Source organism: Falco naumanni, chromosome 3 (assembly GCF_017639655.2).
Source record: "Falco naumanni isolate bFalNau1 chromosome 3, bFalNau1.pat, whole genome shotgun sequence".
Taxonomy (NCBI): Eukaryota; Metazoa; Chordata; class Aves; order Falconiformes; family Falconidae; genus Falco; species Falco naumanni.
Genome location: NC_054056.1, coordinates 76,063,400 through 76,090,895, shown reverse-complemented (window position 1 = coordinate 76,090,895; position 27,496 = coordinate 76,063,400). Strand labels below are relative to the sequence as shown.

Here is a 27,496-nt window from a genome sequence, read left to right as displayed (position 1 = left end):
ATTACATTGGACCGAATAGTTGTGGAACTGCTTCAGATTGTCAGTGTAATGATCTTTGTAAAGGATGACTTTAAAAAAGAGTGTTATTTTTCAAAGTTTGGAAGAGCACTCTTCAGTTACTTCCTTAGTCTCTTCACCTGTGGTACCATAACTGTTTTTATTAGGCAGTATCCTGTATTAGCTGGGTAATATTCTGTGTCTTTTAGTGTAAAAATCTATTATTTCTTATTAGACTTATTAGCTGGGGCCTTTGCATGTGGTTAGGATATATAGGTTCGTGGTGAAATGAGTTAGACTACTAAGTTTATGTAACATCTGGAACAGTTTTTTGAAACAATTCACACTGTCAAAAAACATTGTTCATGTGGCTTGGGTGCTGAGTTCACTGTTATTTTTACTATTCTATGAAGTTCAGCAAAGATGGGTTTTCTACCTTCCTTGACTGAAGAAACCAAAATGTTGACAGTAATACAACAGTGTTATCATTTTCACTGAAACATCTGTGTTTGCAATCCGTCAGGAAAGCAGGACAAAAGAATAAATAGTTATCAAAGGTAAATACTGTAACATGTCTTTTTAAACAAAGGAAAAGCAGAGGGCTGTTAAGTATCAGTACAATACTCCTCTCTCTGTTCCATGAAAACAAGAGCATGAAGGATGCTCTTGGCTTTTGGCCAGAAATTGGAAAGAGATGTTTGTGCAACTTTCTCTGGAAATCTTTCTCACTAAGTACTTCAACTGCATGTAAACAGTGTATGCCTTTTGGCCAAAGTTACTCTGGCCACTGCTTGTGTTAAGACCATACTTAGTAATGGTCTTAACCTTGAGAGACTGTTTCTTGCCAGCAAATGGAACAAGGTACCAAAGATTAGATTGTGCTTTACAGTACATAGCTCCACAGAGCAGTAAAATCCACACTTATACATGTGACTTACCTGAATCTGATTTAGGTGTAAGAAAGAGGAACTACTTGACATCTTTATTCCTCTGCTTCATGCCAAGAGTATGGATTGGAGAAGGAGGAAGAACAAATGAAGATCTAACGAAACTCTGACCGTTTCCCTTACCTTTGGTGTATAACAGGGAGATGGAGAGGGACAGGAATAGCAAATTACTGCTATTTATTTTTGTTGCTAACAAAGGTAAAACAGGGGCAGCTAAAAATGGAGTCCCATTGTACCCCATCTCTGTATAAGCGCATCTCTGTATAAGCTGTCGTGCCAGGCCAAGTCAGCTTACAGTCAAAAAAGGACAGGAAAGGCAGCAGAAGAAAGTGAACTGTATGATTGCATCAGTGCTGTTTTATGGAAAGAAAATACATTTTTTCATTGCTTCTGAAGTGAAGGGAAGCAGGGAAAATTTTGCCTTAAAGGTGTCTCTTCCTCTTAGTTACTCAAGTTGTGGTGTGACCAACACAGCCGGACCATAAGGGAACAGTTGTTTCCAGGCTGCCGCTCTGAAATAAAACTGTATCTGAGAAAATGAAAAGGTTCCTTTCACCACTTGTAGTATAACCGGGAGGATAATTCGCTGTAATCCATCCTCTTTAAAACGTAGGATTATATTAGCTGTAAACCATGTGAAAGCTCTCAATGGAAGACTGTTGGCAGAAAATAATTTAAAAAATATTTCCAAGATGTGGAGGAAGATTAGAAACTGTACTGGTTGTCTGTCCTACAGTTTTTGAGTAGAACTGAAGAAAATCCAGTTGCCCGAAGGACTAGAATCAGTTCTGTACAGGAAAAAAAAGTGTTCCTTTCTGTTGTGTAATGAGGAGCACGGTAATTCATCCTGTAGACTCTTTCAGAGTTACAGAAACACATGCTGCAATGAAGTTAAATGTAATGCAAAAAACATATCCTACGCTCAGTCCCGATTAAAACCATTAAGTGTTCCTTTGTTGATGTGAAATGGTGCTTGCCTAAGGATCTCATCAAACAGTATTACAGCTGTAGGGTTTCGGGTTAGGCTGTTAAGGTTATGCTTATCTACTCAAGTCTTTACACTCTTTGATGTGGGGTTTTTTCTGTGCCTGGCTCTGAAATCAGATACCTGCACATGGTGCATCCCCTTTCCAGCATTTCTTGAAGGGCGTGTCATGCTTTAAACATGCAAATCTATTCTTTGCCAATTTTTAATATTCTTTGCCAACGTTATTTAATCTTGCTGTCTGTTTTAATCAGTTCCTTATTAGCTTGTTAGCAAATTGTTTGGGTTAAAAATAAAACGGAGTATTTGTAATTGTAATGAAGGCCTGTGAGATAGTGTGCATGCAAGCGTGTCTCTCCCGCTTTATGCAGAGACTTGCAAACTGCAGTGGGACTGGGTAGGTGTGAATGGCAAGCAGGATTTAATCTGTAATGACAGTAGTTTCTAATATGTGAGCTCAGTTCTGATATTTGTGGATTTTTGCCAGTAGCTTTAATGGGACTATGATCCTAGTCATAAACCCTAAAAGAAAAGGTGTTAGACCAAGGAGTAAATTCTGTTGCCTTAGCTGATTGCATTGATTACCTGCTTGCGGGGAAAAAAAAAAAAATCATTATGCATTACTTTGGCAGCATAGGACCTATGAATGGAGAATATCTTGCTTAGGCAGTCATGAATCTAACAAGAGGCAAAAAAAACAGATTCCAGAAAGGTTTACATAGCTTTGTGCTGTGGTCTGGAACTCTGCTCAGAAATTAGCTGTTTTCTGGTGGAAAATTAACTTGTTACTCAAAGACTTGGATGATTTTCTAAATTTGGGAATCGTTGCATATGAATACTACAACCTGTGATTAAAACAGTGTGTCTTATAACAAAATTACAAATTTCATGTAATAGCTATATCATTGACAGGTTATCAATAACAGTTTAATAATCATTTAAAGTAGATAGTCCATTGGACATTGTGTAATTTTGGAGATTTTGGAGAATTGTGGAAAACCACAGGAAAATCAGGTCAATATCTAAGCAGATGTTTTCAGTTTTGTTTTCCAAATCTACAATGATTTATACAAAAACAATTTTTTACACATTATGTAGATGCCATTTATGAATCTAACAATAAGACTTCGCTTTACACAGCACTCCATGGGCAAAATTAGTCCTAGCACTGGTTCCAAGGCTGTCAGTGAATGATGACATGGAATCGTAGCCTCATATATGCAGGTGTTTAAGTATCTTTATGCATTTTTCTATCTGTTGTACACTCTGTGGTCCCCTAATTGATATGACTTCTGTTTGGTTTTCTTGTAGTGGTAGAAAGCTGGGAGGTCTCCACCCCCTCTCAGTATACTGGGAAACAGAAAACCAGCAACAACATAAACCCCAAATTACCATCATTGTGAAAGCACACATGAGTGGCTTATGACTTTTGAGATCGTTAGTTGCTAAGCTCTTTCATTATTATATTTTTATTGTGATTCAGGGTTAGTTTGACCTAAATAGGCACGTGCAGTTTCTGAAGTATACTTTGTTTCTAGGTAATTTGTCAGTATGAGCTTAGGTTGGCCCTTGTTTTGTTCAGTCACATATAGTTTTGAGTTTTTGAAGGTATGTATCTGTGTGCTTTGTATCGTGGATTTGTGAAAGCAGGTGCAAAAATGGGCTGATGTGCTAGCACAAACATGCTTTTAGCTTGGCTAGCACCTAAGTATTGCTCAGTTAAGCTCTGTGAAAGAACTGTACACGTCTTCAGAGGTAGCAAATGTGATTTTCTTTCTGTGCAAACTCTGCAGTTGTGGAGGATGTACAAGCTGCCAGACACCAGGCATCAGCAGTCTATACTGAAGTTTCTTTATCCTTTTGTTTCTCTTTTAAGAGTTATCTTATTTACAGTAAGTTGTGTGTGGAAAGGCTTTGTGGCTCATATGTACCTAAAACTCCTGAGGTAGCAGTTGCCATAGTCTGTGATTTGTAACTTCTACCAGGATGGAGAATTTTGGTATTCTTTTGAGAGATAAGTGGAACAAACTAGAAATGACTGAGCAGATTAGGAAAAACTCTTCTAAGGAGAAATATTGCAGGTGGAGAGAAGTTGGGTGAAGGAAAGGAGAATGAGAAGAAAATGGTGAGTGACTCAAGAGGGGAATCCTCTGCTCCGTCTTCCATCTTATCTCAGCTTATAGGTTTCGTTCTGCCAGAAATTGCAGTCTTTGCACTTCACCTACAGGTGAAGACATTTTGCACCAAATTTTCTTGCAGTTGTGCTGGGCTAAGTTGCAATGTTCAGTTGCAACTTGTAGCAGGAGGTTTGGTGGCACTGCATCCTGGTGGAGGCAGGCAAGTAACCTTGAAAGAAATAGCTCTTAGCAATCCCGGTCTGCGGTTGAAACAATATAGCCTCTGATACCTTTTAGAAAGATGTGAATCTTCTCAACTCCTTGAGCAGAATTACAGGTTTGCCTGCTCCTTACTCTACTTTCTCACCCAAGTGTTGTGGTGACAGTGCTTGTTCTCACGGGTATAGAGGCTGCTGTGGTGACATCCCTTATTGCAAACCCCATTCCCAAATCTAACAAGATGGCTACTTATGTCTTCTCTCTGCTGTGGGAGAAGAGCTTGTGTAGTCACTTAGAGGATGGAACTTCTGTAGAGGATTTAGATCCAGGTTTGAGCACAACAAGATGGCTGCTCAAGTCTTTTTCTTGCCGTTTTTCTTGGCTGTGTGTCCTTGGCGTGATTTGCTTCAGCTGTACATAATTTTCTACTTTCTGCCATAATCATTGCTGGCACTCTGCTCGCATCTTACTTTAGTTTCTTGGTGCCTCAGTTTTCTGTTCTGTTTTCCTTAGCAGTTTGCCCTAACCACTAGGCAAAACTGGTCTCTATCCAAGACCTGTCACTTGTGGAAGAAGCTGGGAAAGGAGATTCCTTATTTTGTTATTTTCCATGCTGCATGCTTGAGTCAGGACCGGTTCCTAGGTTGGCCCCAGTGCAGAGTTAATACTCCGAGAAAGAGAATAGCTTTCTGATGCTAAACCCCACAAATTTTGTGTTATTTGTGCTAATGGTGCACTCATGGCTCTTAAGAGTTAAAGGATGAAACTTGTAGATCATCATAAGAGCGGAAAACCTTTGAAAGGTTCCACAAGTATTTGTTGTCAAGCCTGAGTGCTTCACGAGCACAAATAATGTAATCCTTAAAACATCAGTGCAAGGGAGACAAGTTCTGCTATTGCCAGCAAACTGGTAGAAAACAAGTTCAAAGGGATTAAATTGTTTGGCCATGGTCACACATGATGCCATTTTCAGAAATGACTCATGATTCCTGGGTACTTAAATTCTAGTAAGACTTTCTGATGCTGTAGTGAGAAATAACTAACTTAGGTTGTAAATCCGAGTTCAGTGATTTAACCACAGGGTTATCTGGTGGCCTAGTCTGTAGACCACACTGATGCCAATGAGATAACCTCACTGGTCATTACTGCCATTTTGCTGTGCCAGCATTAAGCCGCATAATGAACTGGATTGGAAAACACTTAAAGTTTAACAGAATTTGGGGAGTTTATGGAACTATGGGAGAGGAGGGAAGTTTAACACCATGATGCTATCTGCAGACTTGCAATTCAGGAGAAAACTGTTGGAGGTGCATGATGAAGTTTATTATTTCAGTAGAAGCTTAGCCAACGTTATAGAAAAAACCCTGAGTTTCCTAGAGTAGTGGAGTGACTGGAGAACAGTCAAGGTTATGGTTTAAGATAATATGCAGCTGCAGATTCTCATCTCTTCAGAGAAATTTGAAACACAGAGGACTGTGGGATTCAAATCAGTTATTAATAAAACGTAGTAAATTATCAGGGAAGGAGTGTTTTTTATTCTGCCTTCATTAGAGAATCCATTGTTGAAAATTAAATCAGTGATTTAGTGTTCTACATACAAACAGTCTAGTTTTAAATCCGAGACAACAGATTGCATCCAACACTTTGTGGAATTGGACATGCTTGTATTAAAGGCTTAGTCATATAAATAACACTTCCAGAATTAAACACTTAACCCATAACACTTTGTGTTTTCTGTCTTTTTGATGGCATTGCTAGTCCGTAATATCATCAACAATTCATCAAGAGCCAGTCCTTTTTCCAAGCTTTGCACTTTCTAACTGTGGAGCTATAAAAGCACATGCAGACACACACATGCACCCACTCAGGCTGGCAAGAATCCAGAGTAAAAGCAGGCTGGGGAGTCCTACACTAGGATCCTTGCTTTTTCCTTCCTGACCTTCATAGTTCAAGGGAAGGAAAAAGAAGGGCTTGAATGTGTATTTGTTCCTGTTAGCACAGGTAAGGGTAGGTCCAGGGCACCTCAGCCTACATGTTTGCTGGGGCCAGATGTAGTGTCAGGGAACAATGACTTGCTCTATGCTGCTCCTTGCTTCACGCACTGAGCAGAAACTTGGCATAGTGAAGAGCCTGACCTATGAATCTGACAGTAATAACTGTGTAGCTTTTCATTTTCTTTCTGATTAGGTTGATACTGAAAGTCAGCCATCTTGAAACAAGGGTATTTTGACTTCTTCATTATTTTTCTTAGCCTGTATACTTTTATTACAGTTCGAAAAATATTATTTTTTGATTAATTCCTGATCTCTTTTCATCTCCTATGTGTGCCGGTAGAAATAAGCACTGCTTGTGCTTTCAAATGGGAAGAAAAAATAAATACACACAAATTACAAATTGCAGCATCCACAGTTTCCCCAATACCCATCAATGTTTTGCCAGTGATTTTCCTAAGAAACAGGCAAGCTAATGTTACATGTCAGCAGCTTCTGTGGGCAGATGAGGAGATATTTTGATTTTCTGTTCAAGGCCTGAACAAAAAGGGTCTAGATGGGGTTTGTGAAGCTTTCTGCCTTTAGTGTCCTTGACAGAAACTCAAGATAGGTGAAGACATTGGCATCGTGTTTGCATTAACCATGAAGATAGTTTATGCCCATATCTTGCCTCCCTGTGAGTGCTGAGAAACCTGCTGTGTTTGGCTTTGTGCCATCCTCCTTGTGTCCCTTTCCTGTTTCCCAGCCTTTTATACGGTAGAAATGAAGCCTCTCTCTGAAGAGTTAGTCCATCTCTGGTTAGAAGGACACAAGATTTGACCTGTTTTCCCATTTTGTGGGAAGTTTAAATTAATTGTCTTTTTTTTTTTTTTTTTTTTTTAACCTTTTGCTTTTATGTGCATAGCTGTAGTCTTTTGAGTCTTTCCATACACGTTAGTACTTCCTGCTCTTAATTTCATTTTTTCAACAGACCAGCAGTTCTTTGTCTTACATGAAATGAGCCTACTGCCTGTGATTACGTTGTTCAAAGGGAACACAGATTCCTGCTTAATATTAGATGTTGCGATGTTTTTATTGTTCTTTTTAATTATGGCTTACCAGTTCGGATAATTCTTTAGCACAAGCGATTTGCCACAGCAACTGCAACAGTGTTTCCTGAGGTGCTGCAAATACTTCAGTAGTCCCACTATTCCTGACCTTTTCAGTGGCACACCTGAAGGTATGCTGCACAGTTGGCTAGACTACTTTTGCTGTCGCTTAGCTGGCTTTTTGGAAAGAGAATTCATTTTGGAAGGTGTCTTTTCAACCGTTCCTTTTATGATTCAACTGGAATAATTTTATTTACAGACATGTTACAGTTCCACACTCTTTCAAAGATGTTCTTGGAAAGTAGAGCACCAGTCTGCAAAGGTTCTGTACTACTCTGATGTCCCAGTCAGGCATTTATTCTGCATGTTTTAGTCGTGAATTTAGCTTTTGACCTGAGACATACAATAGCTCACACTATGACAGTAAAGTTGTTTAAACAGTATCTCCAGAATACCTTGTACTCTGTTCCAACTTGATTTGTTCGGACCTAATTCCTCTTGATTTTAGATTGCAGTCTTTATTCAGTGAATGTCATCTTGTTCTGTACGTTCTTGGAGACTGGTGGTTAACTCACAGACTAGACCTGCTAGATCCATAACACTTTCAATAAACTGTAACAAGCAGAAGTTCAGCAGAAGCAGTGTTGCCCCTTCTCTGACATTATATTAATCAGGAGATTTTTAATGCTAACACTGTCGTCATCTGTGTTTCTTGGTGCTGCTTTCAGCTTGTCTCAGTGCTGAAATTAACATTGCTTTCAAAGATAGGCATAGAGTTCCTTTGATGTCATTTTTTTAATGACAGTGATCTATGTATGAAATGTTAATTTCTACTGAAATTCAGTGGCATCTTGGCACCTATCCACATTAGAAGACTTAAAAAATTCAAATCTACAAGCATAAACCAAGTACACTGATTAATAACCTAACTCGCTTGGCTACTTCCTCATCCTTCTCTTGATTTTGCCCAGATTTCATGCTCTAGTCATTTGCTTTTATTTGCAGTTGCATTTTCAAAGGAAGCATATTTACCTTGACTGAACTGTAATGTTTAACTGTGCAGAGTTTGTTACTTTATGGGGTTTTGTTTCTTTTTTCTGTGGCCAGGAGTATGTATACGTACTCCTGGTTCTCCCAAGATATTTTCAAACAGCCTCTGTATCAATTCCATTAACTTTAATTTCCTAAACCTCTCCTTCAGGCTGTTAATAACTAACTTTCTATTTTTTTAATCACTTTTTTTGAAGCTGTGTGCCCTGGTCATATCCTTGGTTCTGTCCCCTTGTGAGGATTTGGATCTTAATTACTGTATATTATGGTCACTGCCAACAGCTTACTCAATTGCTTCCTGAAACAATTCAGTGCCAAGTCAAGTATCAACTCATAAATTCTTGTGTACATCAATAATAGCAAGACACAATTTTTCCACATTTTGTCCTCCTGTGATGTGCTGTATTTGTGTTGTTGAAATTACATGTCATTATTGTATGACTAGGCTGTGTTTCCTTCCATTATTACTAGCTGAAATACTCAGCTTCATTTCATCTCTGTCAAACCAGGAAAAAGACTTTATGGTGGCCCTAGTTAGGTAACCAGTTTCCCACCTGTGCTGTTCCCTTCTCAGCTTTTAAGGCATGTTGTGAATGAAACTGGATTACACTGAACTCTAAGAAACTTGGGTGAGTCCGGAACAGTTCTTAGTTCTACAATCTTTAGCAGAGCAGCTCTAAATCTGCTTTAATTTACTTTAGGGTTGCAGTTTAATCCGTGGGATGATATTTAAGTGGAATCAAACCAGAGTTTCAGCTCCAGTCTCTCAGATGTGACAGAAATATGACAAAAAGCAATACGCTAGAAATTTCTAGATTCACATGTTTTAGATGCAATTCTGGTTAAGATGTGGTGATGTAGTATTCACCTATTAGTCTTTTGAGGTACAGCCCGTATGAATTGAAATAAGGGTTGGGAAGATATAAGAGCAGTAACCTATCTCTCATCCTTAGATGCCTTCTTGTCCTGTAATGTTACTAGACTAAGCAGCCTTTTCTGGACCGTGTATTTTCTAGTTGCACAGGTAGCAATAAGTAGCTGTATAACCTAGTTCTGACGAAGGAAAAAAGCTTCCCAGAAGATTAACTTACACATGGTGCAGCATGTGTTGTAGAAAGAAGCTTTTGTAATAATTAGCTCCTTGGTAAAAGAGTAAGAGTGTAGAGAGTGGAAAAAGTAGAATGGGAGATTGCAACAGCAGCATAGATTCAAGCAAGCCTAGTGACGTAGTGTCACAGTCCGATGTTCTAATAGTTTAACATGCAGATCTGAAGGAATTATTTAAGAATGACGGTCTTCTACTGTATGTAGAGCACAAGCAGGAGCCTGTTAACAGAAGGATCCCCAGTGTCACAAGCTCTTGCAATATGGGCTATGGTTGCCAATTAGGTTGAGGCAGGACCAACACCCAGGCTGGGCAGCTGTTTCACTTTGCCTTCTGCTGCCTCAGCTGCTGGTGGTTTTATCAGACATAAGTCCCTTTCAGGGCCTGGTTCTGGTGCCAGGGAGGTCAGGAGAGGTTTTACTGTTGGCACATTTTTCCTTGACTCCAGCGAGGTGTAGGCTTGGTGCTTTCTTCCAGACTGCCTGGCTTAGCCAGTGGAAACACTGCACATTGCAAAGTGTTTTATAGGGACCCCTGTAACGAATTAGGGTTTCAGTAGTTTTGCAGTAAATATTCATGAAGAAAGCAGTTACAGTGTATGGACTCCTTGTGGCAGCAAGTCATTCTAGATTGTGCAGGTTTATAGCGAGTTTGTAACGTTAAGATCATATAAGTGTACAGAAATGTTGGAGCGGAGTCCTTCTCCCCTTACCACTAATCAGATACGTCATAACAAAAGATGAGCTGTGATTTATTACAGAGTGTATTTTCCTGTAAGGAATGAGCCTGTCCCATGTTTGGTCTGGCACTTGGGTGACAGATGCACAACAGCATTGTCGCAGTAAGGGACAGAGCTAGTAGCAACTTTCCTGACACTGCAAGAGTCGGTAAGCTTAGGTGAAAGTAAGCTTAGGTGAAACATGGTCATTCACATAGGTGGATGGCTGAGAAGGTCTGAAAAAGAGTCATTGGTCCGGAGTCAATCAGAAGGCATCACTGTGGCAGCCACAGGCAATTCGTGTGTGGGCTTCAGAGCAGAGACTCCTGGGGAGTGTGGATGGGCGGGAGGCCAGGGATGCTGGTCACAGCAAGAGAGATTCTGATTTGATACAAGGACAAAAAAATCTCCACTGTGGGGGAGGTCCAACACAGAACGGGTTACCCGGGGAGGTTGTGGGATCTCCATCGCTGGAGATATGCAGAAGTCAGACAAGAGCCTGAGCAACCTGATTTGACTTCGAATTAGTAGCTAACTTTGTAGTTGGTATTGCTGTGAATGGGGGAAGGAGACGCTTGAGCTTCAGAGGCCACTTCCAACATAAATTATCCTGTCATGATATGTTTTTATGTGCGAGCAGGGAATGAAGTAAGGTCAGCAACAGAGCTTAAAAGATCATTTTTGTTCTTGTGAGCTTAGGGTCCTGCAGATTTACATAGAGTAGCCAGTGCCCCAGACAGGGGAAAAATGTATGTGTTTTTGTAACTCTGTTTTTCATTGAGAGAAGCTGGCTTCCAGAACAGATAAATGTGCTGGGTCATATACAGCAACTTTGATTCCTGCCAGAATCTGTCATCCCAGGCACTCTGATTCTGTGTAAAAGTCTGTTGTCCCAGGCCTTTTCTTTTCACATTGACATAAAAGATATATGTGTGGTAGAGAGAGGAATGGATTTAAGTGTAGGGTTTTCATTTGTTTATTGTTTTTAAAGCCAGAATTTCAGGTCCTTGCTCAGTTTTGAGAAAGTCTTGATTTGAGGCAGGCCCCTTGTTAGTGTCAGCATTAGCTTTTCATAAGCAAGGAAATTAGGACTGGGATAGGTAGTCTCCTGGTTGAGCGGGGACTGTATGAAAATTGAGAAGATTCTCAGAATTTGTTCCATCTGTGGGGTTTGCTCTGCTACCTGGAGTAATTTCTTAAGCTTTCCTGTGAAGGAGAGTCTTTCCAGCTGTTCAGAGTACAAATCAACTTTATCAGCCTTTATTATCATTTGCCTTCATGAGTTTTCAGTTTATCTGATTTTAAGGAATTCACTGCTACAATTCTTTGATTTACAGATGGAGTGTTAAAAGGCCCCAAATTATTTTTTTATCCAAGAGAAAAATGTGTTTTTTGAGTGCTAAGGAGTTTCTCATACCTTTCTGATTATTTTGTAAAAACAGACTCTCTGGAGTGCTGAGCCAGGCACTGATAATCGGTAACAACATAGCTGACTCATTTTGGTTGTATTAGAACTGTCATAACTGCCGAGTACCAAAACATTAGCTATCAAGTTGAGCAGAGCCTCTCCTGCCATACAGGCAGGTGCAGCTTGTGTGTACTCTGGACGAAAACCACAAAATGGTAAGCTGCCAATAGATTGCAGCTGATTATTTAAAGAACCCCACATGGTTATGTTCATACTGGAAACTGGCACCCCTTGTGAGTATGCGCTTTTTATGTAGCTGTCTCAAAATAACATAAAACTGAAGGTTAGCAAAATACAGAGCATTAATCTAATAAGCCTGTCTGGCTATTGCTGCTTGTAAGGTACAGACGCATGGCTATGAAGTTGTCAGTGTGCATGGGCATGACATTATGTTGACAGTTTCAAGATTTGTAAAAGCACTGGGGTCTTTCCTCTGTGCGTATGTCATTGCCATAAATATTGACAAGAGCTACAGGCCATGCTGTCTGTGGAATGTACTCGCTAGAGTTCAAATTCCATAATGTTTGTAGACTTTTGCCATCTTTTTTTTAAAAAAAACCTGTTATCTGATGTTTTCATCTGATGTCACATTACAAACAGAAAAAGAGCCAACAGAAGGCAGAACAGCTCCAGAGAACCACACAAATACACAGGATAAGACACAATTTGAAAGCAACAATTTGCTGTACTCAGGCCTTACTACTTCCTTGTTAGTATTTCCCTTCCTGAATCACTTTTTCGTGTACTTACCCAGCTCCCATGTGAGCTACATTTTTCCTGCTCTAGAAGAATTGATTTGATTTGACTTCCATTTATTTAAGTGCATGTTGACATCTCTTTATATGTTTCACTGTGCATGCACAGGCTTATAAGAGTTAGGGCAAAAGATGTGAGGCCTGCTGGCCTGTTGTTAGGAAATACTACATTATTAATCATTATTTTCCATTAAGCTGCATGTCTAATTTCAGTGTGTGAATACCTAATGACAGAGCCTTTTCTATGAATAGCTATTCTGAATACCGTCTTGATTCAGAACATGGGAACATAATAGATATGTTGCTGGATCAAGCCAGCGGCCATCCCGTATGCTGTCTTTAGCAGTGTCAGTAAAGGATGCTTTATAGGGAGAGTGCATAAGCCTGACCACTTTTTGTTGAACTCCCCAGTCATCTACCGTCATGGGAGTAGGAGTGCTAGAGGCGGCATCTCTACCTTTTCTCTTTAGTGTTTGTTTTTGGACTTTTCCATAATTTGTACAATCCATTTATGAACCTGCTGATACTACTTGGCATGACAGTGTTTATGACGGGAAGTTTACAACCTGCTGTGTAAAAAATAGATTACTAATGCACTGTAATTATCACCACCTCTAAGAAAGTAACACAGTAGCATCTTAAACACAGACCAGAAGTTCGGTCTACCTTGGGCTTTAACAGCCCAGTACAAAATGATGATTCTTGTTTCAAGAAGCCTACTATGTATTTTAAGCATCCTTGAGCAGAAACTCAAAGTTACAGAAACCTTTGGACCAGAAAGTGCTGACTGCCTCTTTCAGTACCTTTTTTCAGTACTGTTGATTACTAAACCTGAACCTAGCATAGCGGTGTCAACCTTAGCTTTAAGTACATCCCTTTTTTGTCTTTGTGTTATGGTTTGTTTTTTTAGTAGACTATCCTGACCTCTGCTGAGATGGTGGAAAGGAAGAAGTTCTGGAACCTAAAGATACTCTTAAAATGCTTAGCTAATACTTAACTTACTCTTCCCGTGTCCTCTGGAGATGTGGGAAGAGGTGCTGGCCAGTAGGTATGTTCCTTGGAAAGCAGTTCCAGCTGCAGGGCTTCTTGCACTGTGGTCCCCCACTTTTCTGCAGCAACTAAGTGTATTTCGCAGCACATTTTCCTGTCAGGCTGTTTATGCTGCTACACAGACTAATTCTAGACCTCTTAATGTTTTATGGTATTACACATAGGTTTTGATGTAATTTTTCTACCTGGTACATATAGCCTTATCATAAGAAAGTCTGTGCCCTGATAAGCCTGCTGCCTAAGACAGGACAACAGTCTGTTTCTGGATAAACTGGGGTCATTGCTGGTACAGTCTGAAGCGCTTGCTCATTTTCCTCTTGCTGAGGCTCAGCATTTCCCTTTCAAATCTTCAGAAAAAAGCCCACTGTTTTCAGAATGCAGACAAATCTCAGATTAGACTTCACCTCCAAGGGAATGTAACAGACTGAATGCCATGGCAGCTTTAGCCAAGACCTGCCTGTTGACACAGTCAAAGGCATGGTCTCTTTACATTCGGCAATTGCCCTCAGCGTTATTGGTCCAAGCACCAAAGGACAAGCTTGCTTTGACACTTCAGCCAAGCTGCAGTGGCATGCAGCACTGTTGTCGCTGCACCAGGGACGTTGCCATCCCGACTGCATTCAGCCCACCCTTTTTCTTTCGTGCTTCCTTCTGAACGTTAGGATTTTGGTGAGGATCGTGGGATTGCATGCGCCCCCTCTAGTGGGTAGCTGATGCAAAAGCCAGGCTCCTGTCGGAAAACGCAGTGCTTTGGCTTCATCTTCTTGGGTGATGGTAGTTCTGTGTCTGCTGATGTGAGTGCTGGAGAATGAAATCTCATTATTTGATCCTGTGGTTTTGTTCCTTTAAAAGCCGAAGGCAAATGAAATGTGTAATGAAGCTTTGTATAGGTGAAAAAAATACATGACACCAAGTAAATCCATGGGCAATAAATAGCTTAGTTCTAACAGAGAGCATTTGTATGTCTAGAAGTTTTGTAGCCATGGGCAAATAAGTTTGTATTAGTGTTCTTATGTGTAAATGAATTATTATATTTTTTAAGAAAAATGTTTCGTGTTCATCAGCAGATGCCTTTGATCATTATGAATGGAATTATTTGTATGATAGTTTGGAATTTAATTAAATTTGAAATGTGTTCATTTAAAATTTTGTATTGAATTTTGCAGTGACAGTCATCAAGAAGGGTGCCCAAAATTCCCATTGGAGAGTAAATAAGGGGAGAGTGAGTGCTTGAGGAACTGGTATTCTGAAATGCTGAGATGCCCAAGTGAAGTCCTGTTGTCTAAGGGGCAGTAAGCATTTCACAGAGGCTGTTACTGTGCGGAAATAAAACACAAAATAGGAAGACACGCTATCTGTTTTAAAAACTGATTTTGCTGAAGGTGGAAACAATATTAGATAACAGGGTGACATTTTAACTTCTTAGGCACATGATGGAGCAAAACATTGATCATTATTTTACAACAGGAATTAAATCTAAGAGTTTGTATTTTTTAGCTGTTTTATCTATGTGGAATGTGAAAAAGTTGTTGGCAGATAAACTTCAAAGGAGCTGTGCTTAGGATGTTGAAGCTCTGCAATGTTATCAGACCCAGCCACAGAGATTACATTTTAGCATTAGTGCTGGAAAAACGCATGTTTGAAATGCATATTACCTCTCAGGAGATAGTGCTGTCCCTCCCTCCCTTTCTCTCTCTCTTTCCCTCAGTCTGTTTTCCAACACTTTTCTCTTTCCCCTCTTGCCCCCATCTCCCTTCCCACCCTCCTCCTTCCCCTCCCTCCCCTCCCTTCCTTCCTTCCTTTCCAGCAACCTGCTGGTCTTTCTTCCAGTACTTTTCTCAAACGCCACTGCTGAAATCATGCTATGACACCTCACCAGAACAGACTTTGTGTTTACTATCCAGTGTCTGCTGCCTGATGTATATTCACGCATTAACTCCTACGGGCCCTGCTACCTTCTGGAAGAAGGCAACTGGGGGCTCATATTTTACTCTTTAGCATCCCTTTCTCTGCTGTCCCTAAGGTGATCCTCCAGCCAATTTTCTCTGCTGGACTTTCTCTATGTTTAACCTTTCCTGAAATAATTTCTACTCTTACTACTGACATTTGAGTGACTCATCTTGGGAGGTGATATGTGAGACAAGTGACGTTAAGATAGTACAGTCAGCCAGTCAGACGTGTGTTTGGACAGCCTATGTCCATAATCATACTCCTGTCTTGGAAGAGAGGTGGCTGGTTGAGAGGCAATGTTGATGGGTTTCATTAGCTGATATTATTGCAGTTTCAAAATGAGGGATTTGGTAAATCATCCTTAGTGTTACTAGCACGGTTATTCACACCTTGATTGTAGATGCTTGGGAACTGGCTATGCATCACTTCCTCTGCAGCTGATTTTTTTTTTCTCTTGAGTTTCCTGATGTTTACAATAGGAATGCACTTACATGCACAGCCATAGGCATGCACATACATACATTCTCTTATGCACACACACACACACACACACACATGTGCTGAGGCTTTATTAATTGACATTAACTGCTGGTGGTTTTTTATTACAAAACGTATTTCTCTATTGGTCTATTTGCACTGCTTTGTTTTAGCTTCATCTAATGCACTGGAACTCCACACTGTACAGCAGCATTGATGAGGCAGTAGGGAAGAAGCACGGCATAGCTATTATTGCTTTGTTTGTGCAGGTAAGTTTCCTGTGTTGCACTTGTTACCATGCTCTATCATTTGTCTGAGGAAATGAGTTCCTTTTCATTTTCTTTATTTTTTTGATTATTTCATTAAATAAAACAACGTATGACTGCTGGTATTCTGTTCAAAACATACTTCCCAGTCATCTTTTCTGTGTATGTGTTAAACAAGTAATTTTTGTTTAAACAGGATATTTGAGGTATGTTAGTTAAAGAAGAGGATAGTCGGCCATCTCTCTGTGACTCTGGCTATAAGCAGACATCCAATCTCCATTTCTCATGAGGGCTGTCAGGAGGTCCAAGCACTTCGCTATCTCTGTACGGTGTTTTTCTCCATTCCTGGCCAGGCCTGCTCTTCAGGGGTTGAGGAAATATACAGAGGAGAGGAGGAAAGAGGAAAAATAAAAGCCTACTATCTCATTGGCACAGCCAAAAACTGGTAGTAGAATTGTACTTTTCTGAACACAGGGATAAGTGTGCTTCTTCATACAGGACAAATGTGAGGTGGGGTCATATTAGCTTTTTCAGAGATGCCAGACTGAGTGTTACAAGTCTTGCCATAGACCCTCAAAAAAGCCTGCAACGAGGAGGCTTAAAGCTTCCTGGCAAGGTGTAACGCAAGCTGGGAAGTTAGCCCCATAATCTAATTGCTGTTGAAGGTTTTCCAAGGGCTACACTCTATAAAAAAGATTTTCAGTTTTAGTCCTCAAACACGAAATTCTCATCCTCCTCATGAGAAATGGCAAGCTGTTTTATTTAAATGGGTTTGGAGGAAGAGGTTTAGAGTTCATGCTTAGATCAAATGGTTTTTCTTTCACAGTGATATTATTAATTTGTCATATTTCATAACGAGTTTATGAGTGCCTTTGAGCTTTACCTCTGTTTGAATTTAAAGGTACATTGGTTACAGCTCCAGCACTCAGATAGAACTGCTAAAAATGGAAGTTAGAAAGTCTTCAGTTTTGTATCCTAGAGGGCTGTGTGATAATTGCTTATGTAAGTCACCTTCTAATTCCAGCAGAGGTAACCTTCGAGTTAGTTAGAAAGTTATATATAAGTTCTTATAAGTTTTCCATTTCTGGTCTCTCACCTTCATCAGAGCTCTTAAGCATACCAAAGGGCTTTTTCATTAGCTGAGAAAGGCATCATATAGTTACAACTGACCAAGGAAAAGTATTTATGCTGTTTATTAAAGGAAGAGGGAGAGGAGTTTGCTCCCCCCGCCCCATTAAAGGCATGGAAATACAAAAGTTTTGCACCACAGTTCTCAAACACATTTTTAAGATCAGTGAAAATATTTTCACTGGTTTAAGCGACAACCCTTGGTGATTATTAATTTAGAGACAGCGTATTTGAAGTTATTTCTCTATCTTTTATGCGCTTTGAAAGTTTTAAATTGAAATCCCATTTTGAAACAAAAAGAAATCCTCTTAAATTTCTAGAAATAACAAAGTACCTTTTGCTGACATTCGGTTGTTTCCTTCCAGTGACAACTATTCCATTCCAAGAGAAACAAAAAGTAAACAATTTTTTCATGGTCTTGCTCTCCCATTCTCACTCATGTCCACTTCGTTCCTCACATTGTACGTGTGCACGTTGGCAAAGAAACCAAGTGGAAGGCTGTTCTGAGTCTTCCTGTTTTGACAGTGGTGTTCTGAAGGTAAAAGGTAGGGTCCTAGAATGGGTGATTCAGATCAGGAGCAGCTGAAATCAGCGTGCAGAGTGAACAACGTTCATGGAAAATATGAATCTGTTATGTAAACAGTGAATTTCTTTTGGAAGCCCCATCTTCTGTGCCTCAAAAGTGTTCAGTAAGGGCAGTGTTGCAACAGGCTGCTGGAAGCCCGACTTTTGCTTCCAGAGACACCATGAGGGAGGGGAACTGCCATTCTGCTTTCTGCAGGCAGGGAAAAACTCTTCTGAGCTTCAGAGATACCTTGAGCCAGATTTGTAGCATTATGGGAACAAATTCAAAAAGTGTCTGTTGTGCTTGTTTACTCTGTTCCTTTCTGTGTAATTTTCTGACAACAACTGGTAAGGACAAACTGTATCCTTGGCTTTTTTATGTCATTGTGCTGCATGATTTGGACTCCATATGCAGTATATGCTGCAAAACGGGGTTAGTAAAAACTTACCAGACTTAACTGTGACTCTTGTTCTGTGAGTGTCTATCTCTGTTTTAAAGTTATTTGCACCTTTTTTACTTTTGACTGATGGCTTTCTAGTGATTTAATTGTTTAGAATTGCCATGTTTGTATTTGGTTAACATAAGGTTGTGTAGATTAATTAAAAACGGCTACGGAACTTACTGTTCTGGTTGCCCTCTATCTTGCCTCACAGTTTCTGAAATAGAAAAATACTGAAACTCGCCTTTGCTTGCTGTATTTCAGATAGGAAAAGAGCATGTAGGCCTAAAGGCTGTAACTGAAATTCTCCAGGACATCCAGTACAAGGTAAGGCATTGCCTGAAGAAATGCTTCCTTCACTGACCAGAGAGAAGAAGTGAGAGATGGGTCTGTATGAAGCCAAGAGAAGGGTTTTGGATATGTCTGTAGTAAACCATGTGTGAAAACCATCATTTGGTGGCCTTGCACCAGAACCTCAACATTTTACAGTATTCAGATAATATACAGTTGTTGTAGTTACTTCCTTTTCTGGTGGCCGGAAAATCGGATCTCCTGTACCGATAGCTGATTGCAAATACTCCGTTTTCAGTGATTATCATTAAGTCAGTGTGAATGCAAGTACTGCAGTATGCTTAGTGAACACTGGCCGCAGTATCTCCAGACTTACCTGGTTTTAATTTGTAGAGGAAAAAAAGAGGTGAACTGAGTTCCCATAGTAACTTGCTGTGGGAAACTGGCAAATCCATAATGCTGTCTTGTCGGGTGGATTATGTGTGGGGATCCTGAAGGGTGGATAATAACCTAGTAGGACTGAGGAGATAGGAGTGCTCTCCAGAATGTTGATACTATCTTAAGTGACCTTGGGCAAGTTACTTCCATCTCTCTGCTTCATGGTCTCCGTCTGTAACATAGAAATAATCATACTTATTTTTGATTTTAAAGGATTTTGAGATGTATTAATGGGATGTTCTGTATTGGTCTGGAGAGATTAGCCATTCACTTCAGTGGATGCTCAAGTACAGAAAAATTAGAAGCTGTTATTAGAAGGGAACTGAAAATATCCTTTTAGTCAAATAATATATGGTAAACTTCAGTCATGATGTTTTAATATTACCAATACTCATTGTTTATGAAGGTGTCGGAGAAAAAATAGTGTATGGAACTCTGTATACAGTTTCATTACTGAAAGGACAGCCAAGTAGAGGAAGGTCATGAAAGGCCTTGTCAGTATGTATGTTATGCCAATGACTTTCACAGGGTCAGCATCGAACATACTTTTGGCATTCATGAAATTTTATTGCATTAAATGTGTGGAACTGGCTTTATTTATTAACTGTTATCCATGTCAGCCAAGGAAAAGCTCACTTTGGCCCTTGTTTTTCAAACTCCTTTTGTATGGAACCTGTGAATTTCATGTAGAGAGTTTCAAGGCTGGGACCTGGAAGGAGCCCAGGTACTAAAGGCAGAAAGTTGACAAATTGCTGAGATAACCTGAGAAGTAAAATATAAAATACAATAAAAAAACCATGTTTGTGTAGCTGCAAGAACAAATGGGGGCTATTAATGAGGTTGATTTGTGCAGAAATTCAAGGCTTAGTGTTACAAGAACACACAGTGTATTTTACCTCTCCATTCATCAGCATTTTAATAAGAAACTAGAGATGAGATTGATTTGTATTCATTTTTTCAGGGAAAGTCCAAAACAATACCCTGTTTTAATCCCAACTCTTTATTACCAGGTAGGTGCCTTTGCTTTCTTTTGTGTGTGTGGATTACTAGCTAATTGCAGAGGCCGAGACAATCTTGATCTAAAGCATAGCCTAATTGCAAGCCGGAGAGCGAGTCCTGTAAGGTGTTAATGCATTTTTGCACCTAGTGGTGCTAACAGGGGTAGGGATGAAGAAGTCTCTTTGGAACTTACCTTCGTCCTGTGAGTGGGATGTGATACTGTGGTCCATGCACTGCTGGCAGCGCTGTGGCTAGTTTTCGTGATTATTTATGATCCTACTTAGAGAGGGAGCTGTGTGTACTCCTTTCTCTACTTTGGCATAAAATACGAAGCATAAGGTTACCCACATACCAAGGTAGCATTTTGGCAGCATCAAAAGACAATACCATAATGCAGTGACAGTTATATGTATAGTGTACATAGGAGTAGTGACAAAGGAAGGCAGATTCAAATTCATATAGCTAAAAGAACAACCACTTCCTCTACCTTGTCTTGAAAAAAAATGTGACTTAAAAAAATGCATTTCTACAAGACAGATGTTTCTGCAAGGAATCCTGCTGAGCTAAATTCCATTTCATAGTGGCAAGAGCTCTAATTTTCCAAAGTAATCCAGGCCTACATTAAACTATATTAGTTATATCAAAAGAATATTGTTTAGGTTGCAAAGTCAAGTGCTCAACAATTAGGAATTGCAGGAATTAAGGCCGCCTGTGCCCCTTCATGCGTATGCATTATAAAACATCTTTTAACTTTGTGACCATAAGTTATTTTTTACAGGACCCCTGCCTCACAGTTCCTGTTTGATGCTGATCAAGTCACATAACCCAAAATTTTCATAAGTCATCTCTAACTGTGTGTTCCTCATTTTCTAGGTGCCCGACTTGAGATCATGGGGTCTGATTTGCAGAAGTGCTGAGTGCTTACACCTCCAACTGAAGTCAATGGGAGCAGTGCTCTGACTGCATTAAGTGCTATAGAAAGTTAACCACTCTGAGAAATCAGGTTCTAAGCATCTCGTATCGAACACCTCAAATGAATAGATGCATTTGACCTTAACTTCTCTGTGCCTCAGTTCCCCAGCTTTAAAATGTGGGGGTAATGTATTCTTCCTCACCACACTGGGTTGTTGGAAGGAGAACTTAATTCATGTTTGTGAAGCACTCTGACACTGAAGAAATGAGTGCATTAGAAATAGGAAAAAATGAGAAAAAGTGGTCCTTCCTCACAAGAAGGATTTGAATAGCATGGGAAAAAGAAGACCAAGGACCACACATTGTGCTGAGAAATCCAAATGTTATTGGATGCTTTTCAAAATGAAATCATTACTTTGCAAGTAAATGATGAGAAGTTCTCTAGAAAAGACATACATAATCATGTAACAAGACAGGATCACAATGCATGCACGCACAGGACAGGCTGAATTAATTCTTGCAGTTCTTAACTTTTGAGTGTTTGATAATGCAACTTGCTTTCAATGGATTTGCTATGTAATTCCCTAACTGAGAAAGTTACACCAACAAGACAAAATCCATTCACTGACAATCACAGGCTTTATTAGCAAGATTTAATTCTACTGATATTCCTCTGAGCTAGTAGTGAAATAGCAGTAACAGGTTAGGTCAACCAAGCAAGTTTACTTGTTTCCAGTCTCCCATTCTGTCCTTGTCATGCTAGTCCCAACTTTCCCCCTAGTTCTCCCTGCCATGATTAACCACTCATTGTCTCCAGTTCCTCTCTAGGTTTGTTTCTTGTTCCCTCTTTTATAGTCAGGCAGTTTCCTCTCTGTACTTCTCAAGCTGTGTCAGGAAGTCGTTTGTGAGTATGGCCTACAGCAGTAAATGTAGTGTAGTCTCACTTTATGAAGTGTGGTGTGACTGGAATCTTTGAGGAATTAAAATAATTAAAGTAAAATGTGTTGTATGTAGAGTTAAAACTGCTTGGACAAACCATTGTACATTTTCTTGAGAGACAACTGTTTATTCTAACAGTTATTCATAAACCTATTAGTTTATAAACTTACGAAGTTTACTTTTAAATAAACTTGGATTTTTTTCTCCTGTGAAATTCAACCCACTTTTCCAAAGCTAGGAGGCACCAGTGCATCTCAAAAAACACGTCACCAGAATTGAGAACTGAAGAGTTTGGCTTGAGCTGTTTTCAATGAATTTTTCTAAAAAATGAAAATAAATTAATCCTTGAGATGTACCCTAAATCTAAAAGTTGGTTAAAATTTGATTACAGCAGCTCCTCTGCCTTCAATATGGGATGTCTCTTGTAGCTTCTGATACTAACAGGAGTTCTCTCCCACCATATTATTTATTTTCTGTGTTAGTTTAAGGAGTTGTGCATGTGTTATTTTTCACAGCTATAAAGTGGTATTTTCGACTTTAAAAGACTCATCTACAGGGGAAAGTTACTGTAATATAATGACCAGAAGCTCGTGTATGTTCCCATAAGAAAGTCGTGACCAGTGCTTGGCAGGTTATAAATTCACACCTTAGCTTACTGCATACTAACTTCATCATATCAGCAAGCCCGTGGCTATCATAAGCTGTCTTAATTGAAAACCACAATTATTTTCCTTAATGCCATTAAAATTCCACATTCCTTTTCATTTCAGATCCTCTGCTGCGTGACTACTGGGTGTATGAGGGCTCTCTAACCATTCCACCCTGCAGTGAAGGTGTCACCTGGATATTATTCCGTTATCCTTTGACTGTGTCCCAAGTGCAGGTAACAGCTGTGCTTAAAGTGACCTTGGAATATGGTTATGAGCTAAAGGTTATAGCGTGCAAATACATATATCAGGACATTATATCTGTTCTCCTTGAAGATCCCATTAGATCAGTACATGGCTTTTCAAGTAAAGGTTAAGCCTTTTGAGTCACTGAAAGCAATGTAAAGGTCAGAGATGAAAAACCTTGTTATCATTTATCATCTGCATTTAAAATAATTCTTTATTTAAGTGAAAGAAAAAGAAAGAAAGAAGTCAATGGGCAAAAGAAATTCATTTCTTTGTAATTGTAAGCTTTCAAATATCACTGCTTTTTGATGTTAAAGGAACAAAAAAGCACAGGGAGACACTATGTCCTGGAGAATGAAAAATGTTAACATAATACAGACTACCTAGATTGCATTGAACTATATTTAACTTACCTTGCTCTTTTTTAAGTATTTTATAATGTCAAATAGAAACTACCTATTTAAATTTGATTTCACAGCTATCTATTGTAAGGTGATTTTTTTTTTTAATTATATCTAACAGTCATGTGAGCCTTTCCATGGAAAACATTGCAAATCTGTTTACAAATAATCCCAGTGAAAACAATGAAAACTCCTAATGAGTATCCTCCCACAGTCTGTAAAACCCAGCTGGAGGAATACAGGTTTAATTTAAGTGAAACTATCTAGAATCCTTGAAGGTGAATGTGTTAATTTTCATTGCCTGCTCTGAAGCACGTGCAGACAGAAGGGAAAAAAGTATAAAAGGTGATAAATTCAGGTTTAAATTATTTCAGCTTTAATAATCTAACATTTTTCTAGTAATCCCAGCACAATATTTGAACAGTTTTAACAATTTGAAGTTGGCAGTATTTCTTTTCATATGAAAACTGAATTCTAGTTCTAATCATAGTTTAAAAGCAATAGCTCCCAATAAAGTTATTTCTATGGTAGCTGCAACTTAAATGTATCCCATCATGAATCTGGTATTTACTTACGAAATGACAGATCTCATGGCTGCTTACTGCTGAGTAAATGGAAACAGATCTCTGCTGGCATTATTAGTTTCAGAATAACTTTTAAAGACAGAGTGCATTTTGTAACTTGGCAGCTAATTGTCCAGATGTGATATAGATAGATAAGAGGACTTAATCAGCAGTATAAAGACCATAGCTATTACACTGAGACATTGTAGGATATGTTATTTTGTGCTAGTTGCAGATTTCATAGTGTCTATTCCCTTTTAATCCAGTCAATGTACAAAGCCATCCGTATGCGGTGGGAGACAGTGAGAGGGTGAATGAAAGAAGAAGAAAAAGCAGAGAAATGCAACTTTAGTTAACATTAAAACTCATTTACCATAAGCAAACAAGATGTTGGAATGTGATGTGACAGGGATAAGTCTCCAGAAGAGAATAGTGTGCCTGGGGAAAAATGTGACCCATAGTGCCTAGGGATAAGAGTGTGATTCATCACCACGGCCTTCTATAGGTGAAGGGTAGCTGGTTTGAGTTGCTGCGTTACTTTGATTGGTATAAACCAAATCCAACAAGAACATTGCAGTGATGAAGGGCATGCACAGGACATGGAGGGGCTTTTTCCCTTCCTTTGACACAGTATGCAGGTGAGATGTGGCACTGCAGCAGAGTGAGAGACTGGAATGGACTTAGGCCAGGTATGATACTTGGTACTTGTTGTAGATCAGCATCAATTAGAAAAAAAGTCCTCACTGGTAGTTACGAATGCAGCAGCATTAAAGGCAAGGTTGTGCATAAAAGACTTATGAAGAACATGAAGGACTTTTGCCAAGGTGGGATAACTATTTTACTTGCATCACATACTGCTTTCAGGTGTCAGTTGGGAATAAATACGGGGAGAGGTAAATGAGAGATGGTGAATCTGAGATTCTGAACTCAAAAGGACAGGGAGTTTTCCAGAATGCCCCAGATAAGATTTTGGAGGTGCCTGCCAGAATATTTTGCTATAGCCTAGACATCCAAGATTTTAACGTGTAATTGGCATTTTGGCTGCAATTAAGTATCTGGCCTCTTTGTGCATGTGGGCATGAGTGCCTATGAGATTCTGTTTAAGGAGAGATTAGAAATGATTTGTCTTTGGAAAATAAGAGGATGTGGTATAGCATAGACCATTCTGAATCATCCATGGAAGGCTGGTAAAGGCATTTAATTTTATTAAGCCTGCTTGTAGTGTTAAAGCGTAGATTTCAGTGCAAATTCATTTCTGATGGATTTAAATACATTATTTTAACATGTGTCATTAACTCACAGAATTTTCTTCTGTGGGATACTAATGAACACAGCATATGGAACTTCAAGTGATAAACTAGTAGCATCTGTGGTTATAGCCTGTAAGAGACAAATTCAAGGCTTTCTATTTTCATTTTTCAGGCCATAAAATAATCAACTTCTGAGTGTCAGTAAGTAGTCAACAAGTAACAATAAGTTACAACAAGTCTGATACACAATAGGTTTTATTGCCTTCCTCTGATGAAGCTAGTTAATATATTTGAGACAAGATGCTTATTCACGTTCTCATTTTCTGTAATTAACATAGCAATATTGATTAACAAACTGTGAATCATAAGGGGAAAAATGAATAAAATTGCAATTCTAGTTTGTGGTTACATCTATATATTTTTAGATTTGCTTATTTTGAAACAATGGAGAAGCAACTAATTTGTTATAGACATAACAGGCTGGCCATTTCTAAGTAGAACACCTTTTTCTGTTTCTCCTGAAGTCATTTATAGCCAGTAAAGTTCAACTGATGAGTTGATTTGCTACTGATCTAAGTCAGTGTTAAGTGAGAGGAGATTTCGTCTCCATATGCATCTCACTTAAGCAGCTGGGATCTGAGTGTGTTGGTTATGCGAGTAGCAAAAGAACACGCCAGGACTGCAGCACCAGGATGTGCTTTCCTGGAGTCCAGGCTCTTTCCTCAATGGAAGTAATTTTCTTTGATGTGAGGCTTCGATTCCATCAGAGAGCTAGTTCCTTCACGAGTCTTTCTGTGCAGTCTGGATAAAGTGTGCAGGTGACTCTTCTCCCCTGGAGAATAAAGGCTTTGCAAATCTGGTTCTTGGAGTTTTATTACTGACCTCTGTGGAAAGGAGCTTGTCTGGAAAGATGCACCCTGCAGTGCCCTTTTTGCATATTCCTGCCCCCTGTCATGGTTGGTTTTTTTTTTTTTTTTTTTTTTTTTTTTTTATCATCCACACTTGTCTTATGTTGAAATATACAGCCCAGAAAGAACTATGTTGACTGCTTTGTGAGACATCTCGCTCATGCACATACACTGCTGAAATGCAATGGGAGAAAACAGGAAACTCCCTCCTATTAGGCCAGCAAAGAGCAGGAAATAATTGAAAAAGACTTCCTCGTGCTTCCCTCTACTTTCTTTTGAAAAAAACCTGAGATCTGTGAATAATGTGTTTTGTGGTTCACTGAAGCCCACAACAAGTACATTGTCTAGGCCACTCAGAGCAGGGATTTTAAACAATGATGCAGCAAGGAGCTGTTGTTCTGCTATACTCGTTGTCATAGTTAACTAGTTTTGTATTGAATGGCAAGGTCTCTAGTCCTTTTGTCTACCTCATTCAAAATCAAGACCTCCTAAAGGACAGAAATAGTAACTAGCATATGGAGCTGGAGTGGGAATTGTGCAAAAATTATGTCATCTGTGAAATAAAGCACTCTGAGAGGTTCTCGGTATTCTGTTCTCTGGGAAGCAGGTCTGTGTTCTTGGAAGGTGTCATGGAAGCTTGTGAAATTTTCAAGCAGAAGGATAATGCTTCTATGCCTCATATAGAAGAGGTGTTTGTAGAAAACACAAAAGTCTTTGTTTTGTGTGTTCTATTCAGCAAATATTTAAGTGAAACAGAAGAAAGCGGTGTTCAGGATCTGAGTACAAGGAAGTGGTAAAAGCATTCTTGTGAAATTCTACAAAATATAAACTCGGTTCTTTTATTCAGTGGAAATGTGGCCGATAACATTGCACATTTACCCCTTCACTGGTTAGAATTTGATCCGGAATTTTGGTGTGTGCTGGCCTAGGTCATTCTTAATGTCTTCTGGGCGTGAGAAAAACTTCTATAAATGGCTATCCCCATTGAAAGTATGTGAGTATTCAAAGGGTGCTCAGCTGTGTGCCACTGAAATATCTATTTCCTCAGCAGTCCCACATGGCAGACTTCACACTTGTGAGGTGTTGGGAAGAGATAGTAAGTGGTTCCGTATGAGATGAAAGATAATGAGTAGGGCACACGTATTGCCTTATCACATAGAAATATAATAGGGGAAGTAGTGTCAGCACAGCTAGTGTGCTGTTCTGACAGAAGCATTTCTCAAGAGTGAAGCAGACCACAATGTGTATAAAGGGTCTTTGTCATGGTGATCTGAACCATGGTATGAAGGACTAAAAAAGGAGCCTGGTGATCTCAGAAGAGATTCCCCCTTGGAGCAGGGCTACAATTCTTGACTTCCCTGAAGAGCAAAGAGCAGACATGGGGATCAGGTCAGTCCTGCTTTTCTGACTGAAGAAACTGGAAGCTGCTTTGAGAGGAGTACCTCCTGGAGAAAGATTTCACTGTGGGATTGGGGCAGAGCATTTGTAGTTATAGCAGGAGACAGCTCACAAATGTCAGCTTTGCAGAGAGTCTGCTCTCCCTTTCCTTCATCTGTGTTTGTTTGAAGTCTCTTACTCTCAAAAGAT

General features: G+C 39.4%; 1 protein-coding gene across 4 annotated transcripts in view; it reads left to right on the top strand.

Annotated features, from left to right (window-relative positions):
• Window positions 1-27,496, top strand: part of CA8 (carbonic anhydrase 8) — a 46,815-nt gene that overhangs the window by 7,722 nt on the left and 11,597 nt on the right. Inside the window, exons 4-9 of one of the 4 annotated variants that reach the window (XR_005826841.1) lie at window positions 12,286-12,339; window positions 16,091-16,186; window positions 18,580-18,642; window positions 20,006-20,054; window positions 20,917-21,046; window positions 22,665-22,762. Coding sequence is in view for 3 of the 4 variants with exons in the window: in XM_040586494.1 (XP_040442428.1) it covers window positions 12,286-12,339; window positions 16,091-16,186; window positions 18,580-18,642; window positions 20,006-20,054; window positions 22,665-22,777 (375 nt within the window). In the remaining variant the exon portion in view is untranslated. Of the gene's footprint in view, window positions 1-12,285; window positions 12,340-16,090; window positions 16,187-18,579; window positions 18,643-20,005; window positions 20,055-20,916; window positions 21,047-22,664; window positions 22,778-27,496 lie in introns of those variants that run through there. The other 3 variants (XM_040586494.1, XM_040586495.1, XM_040586496.1) reach the window with 3 other exon arrangements.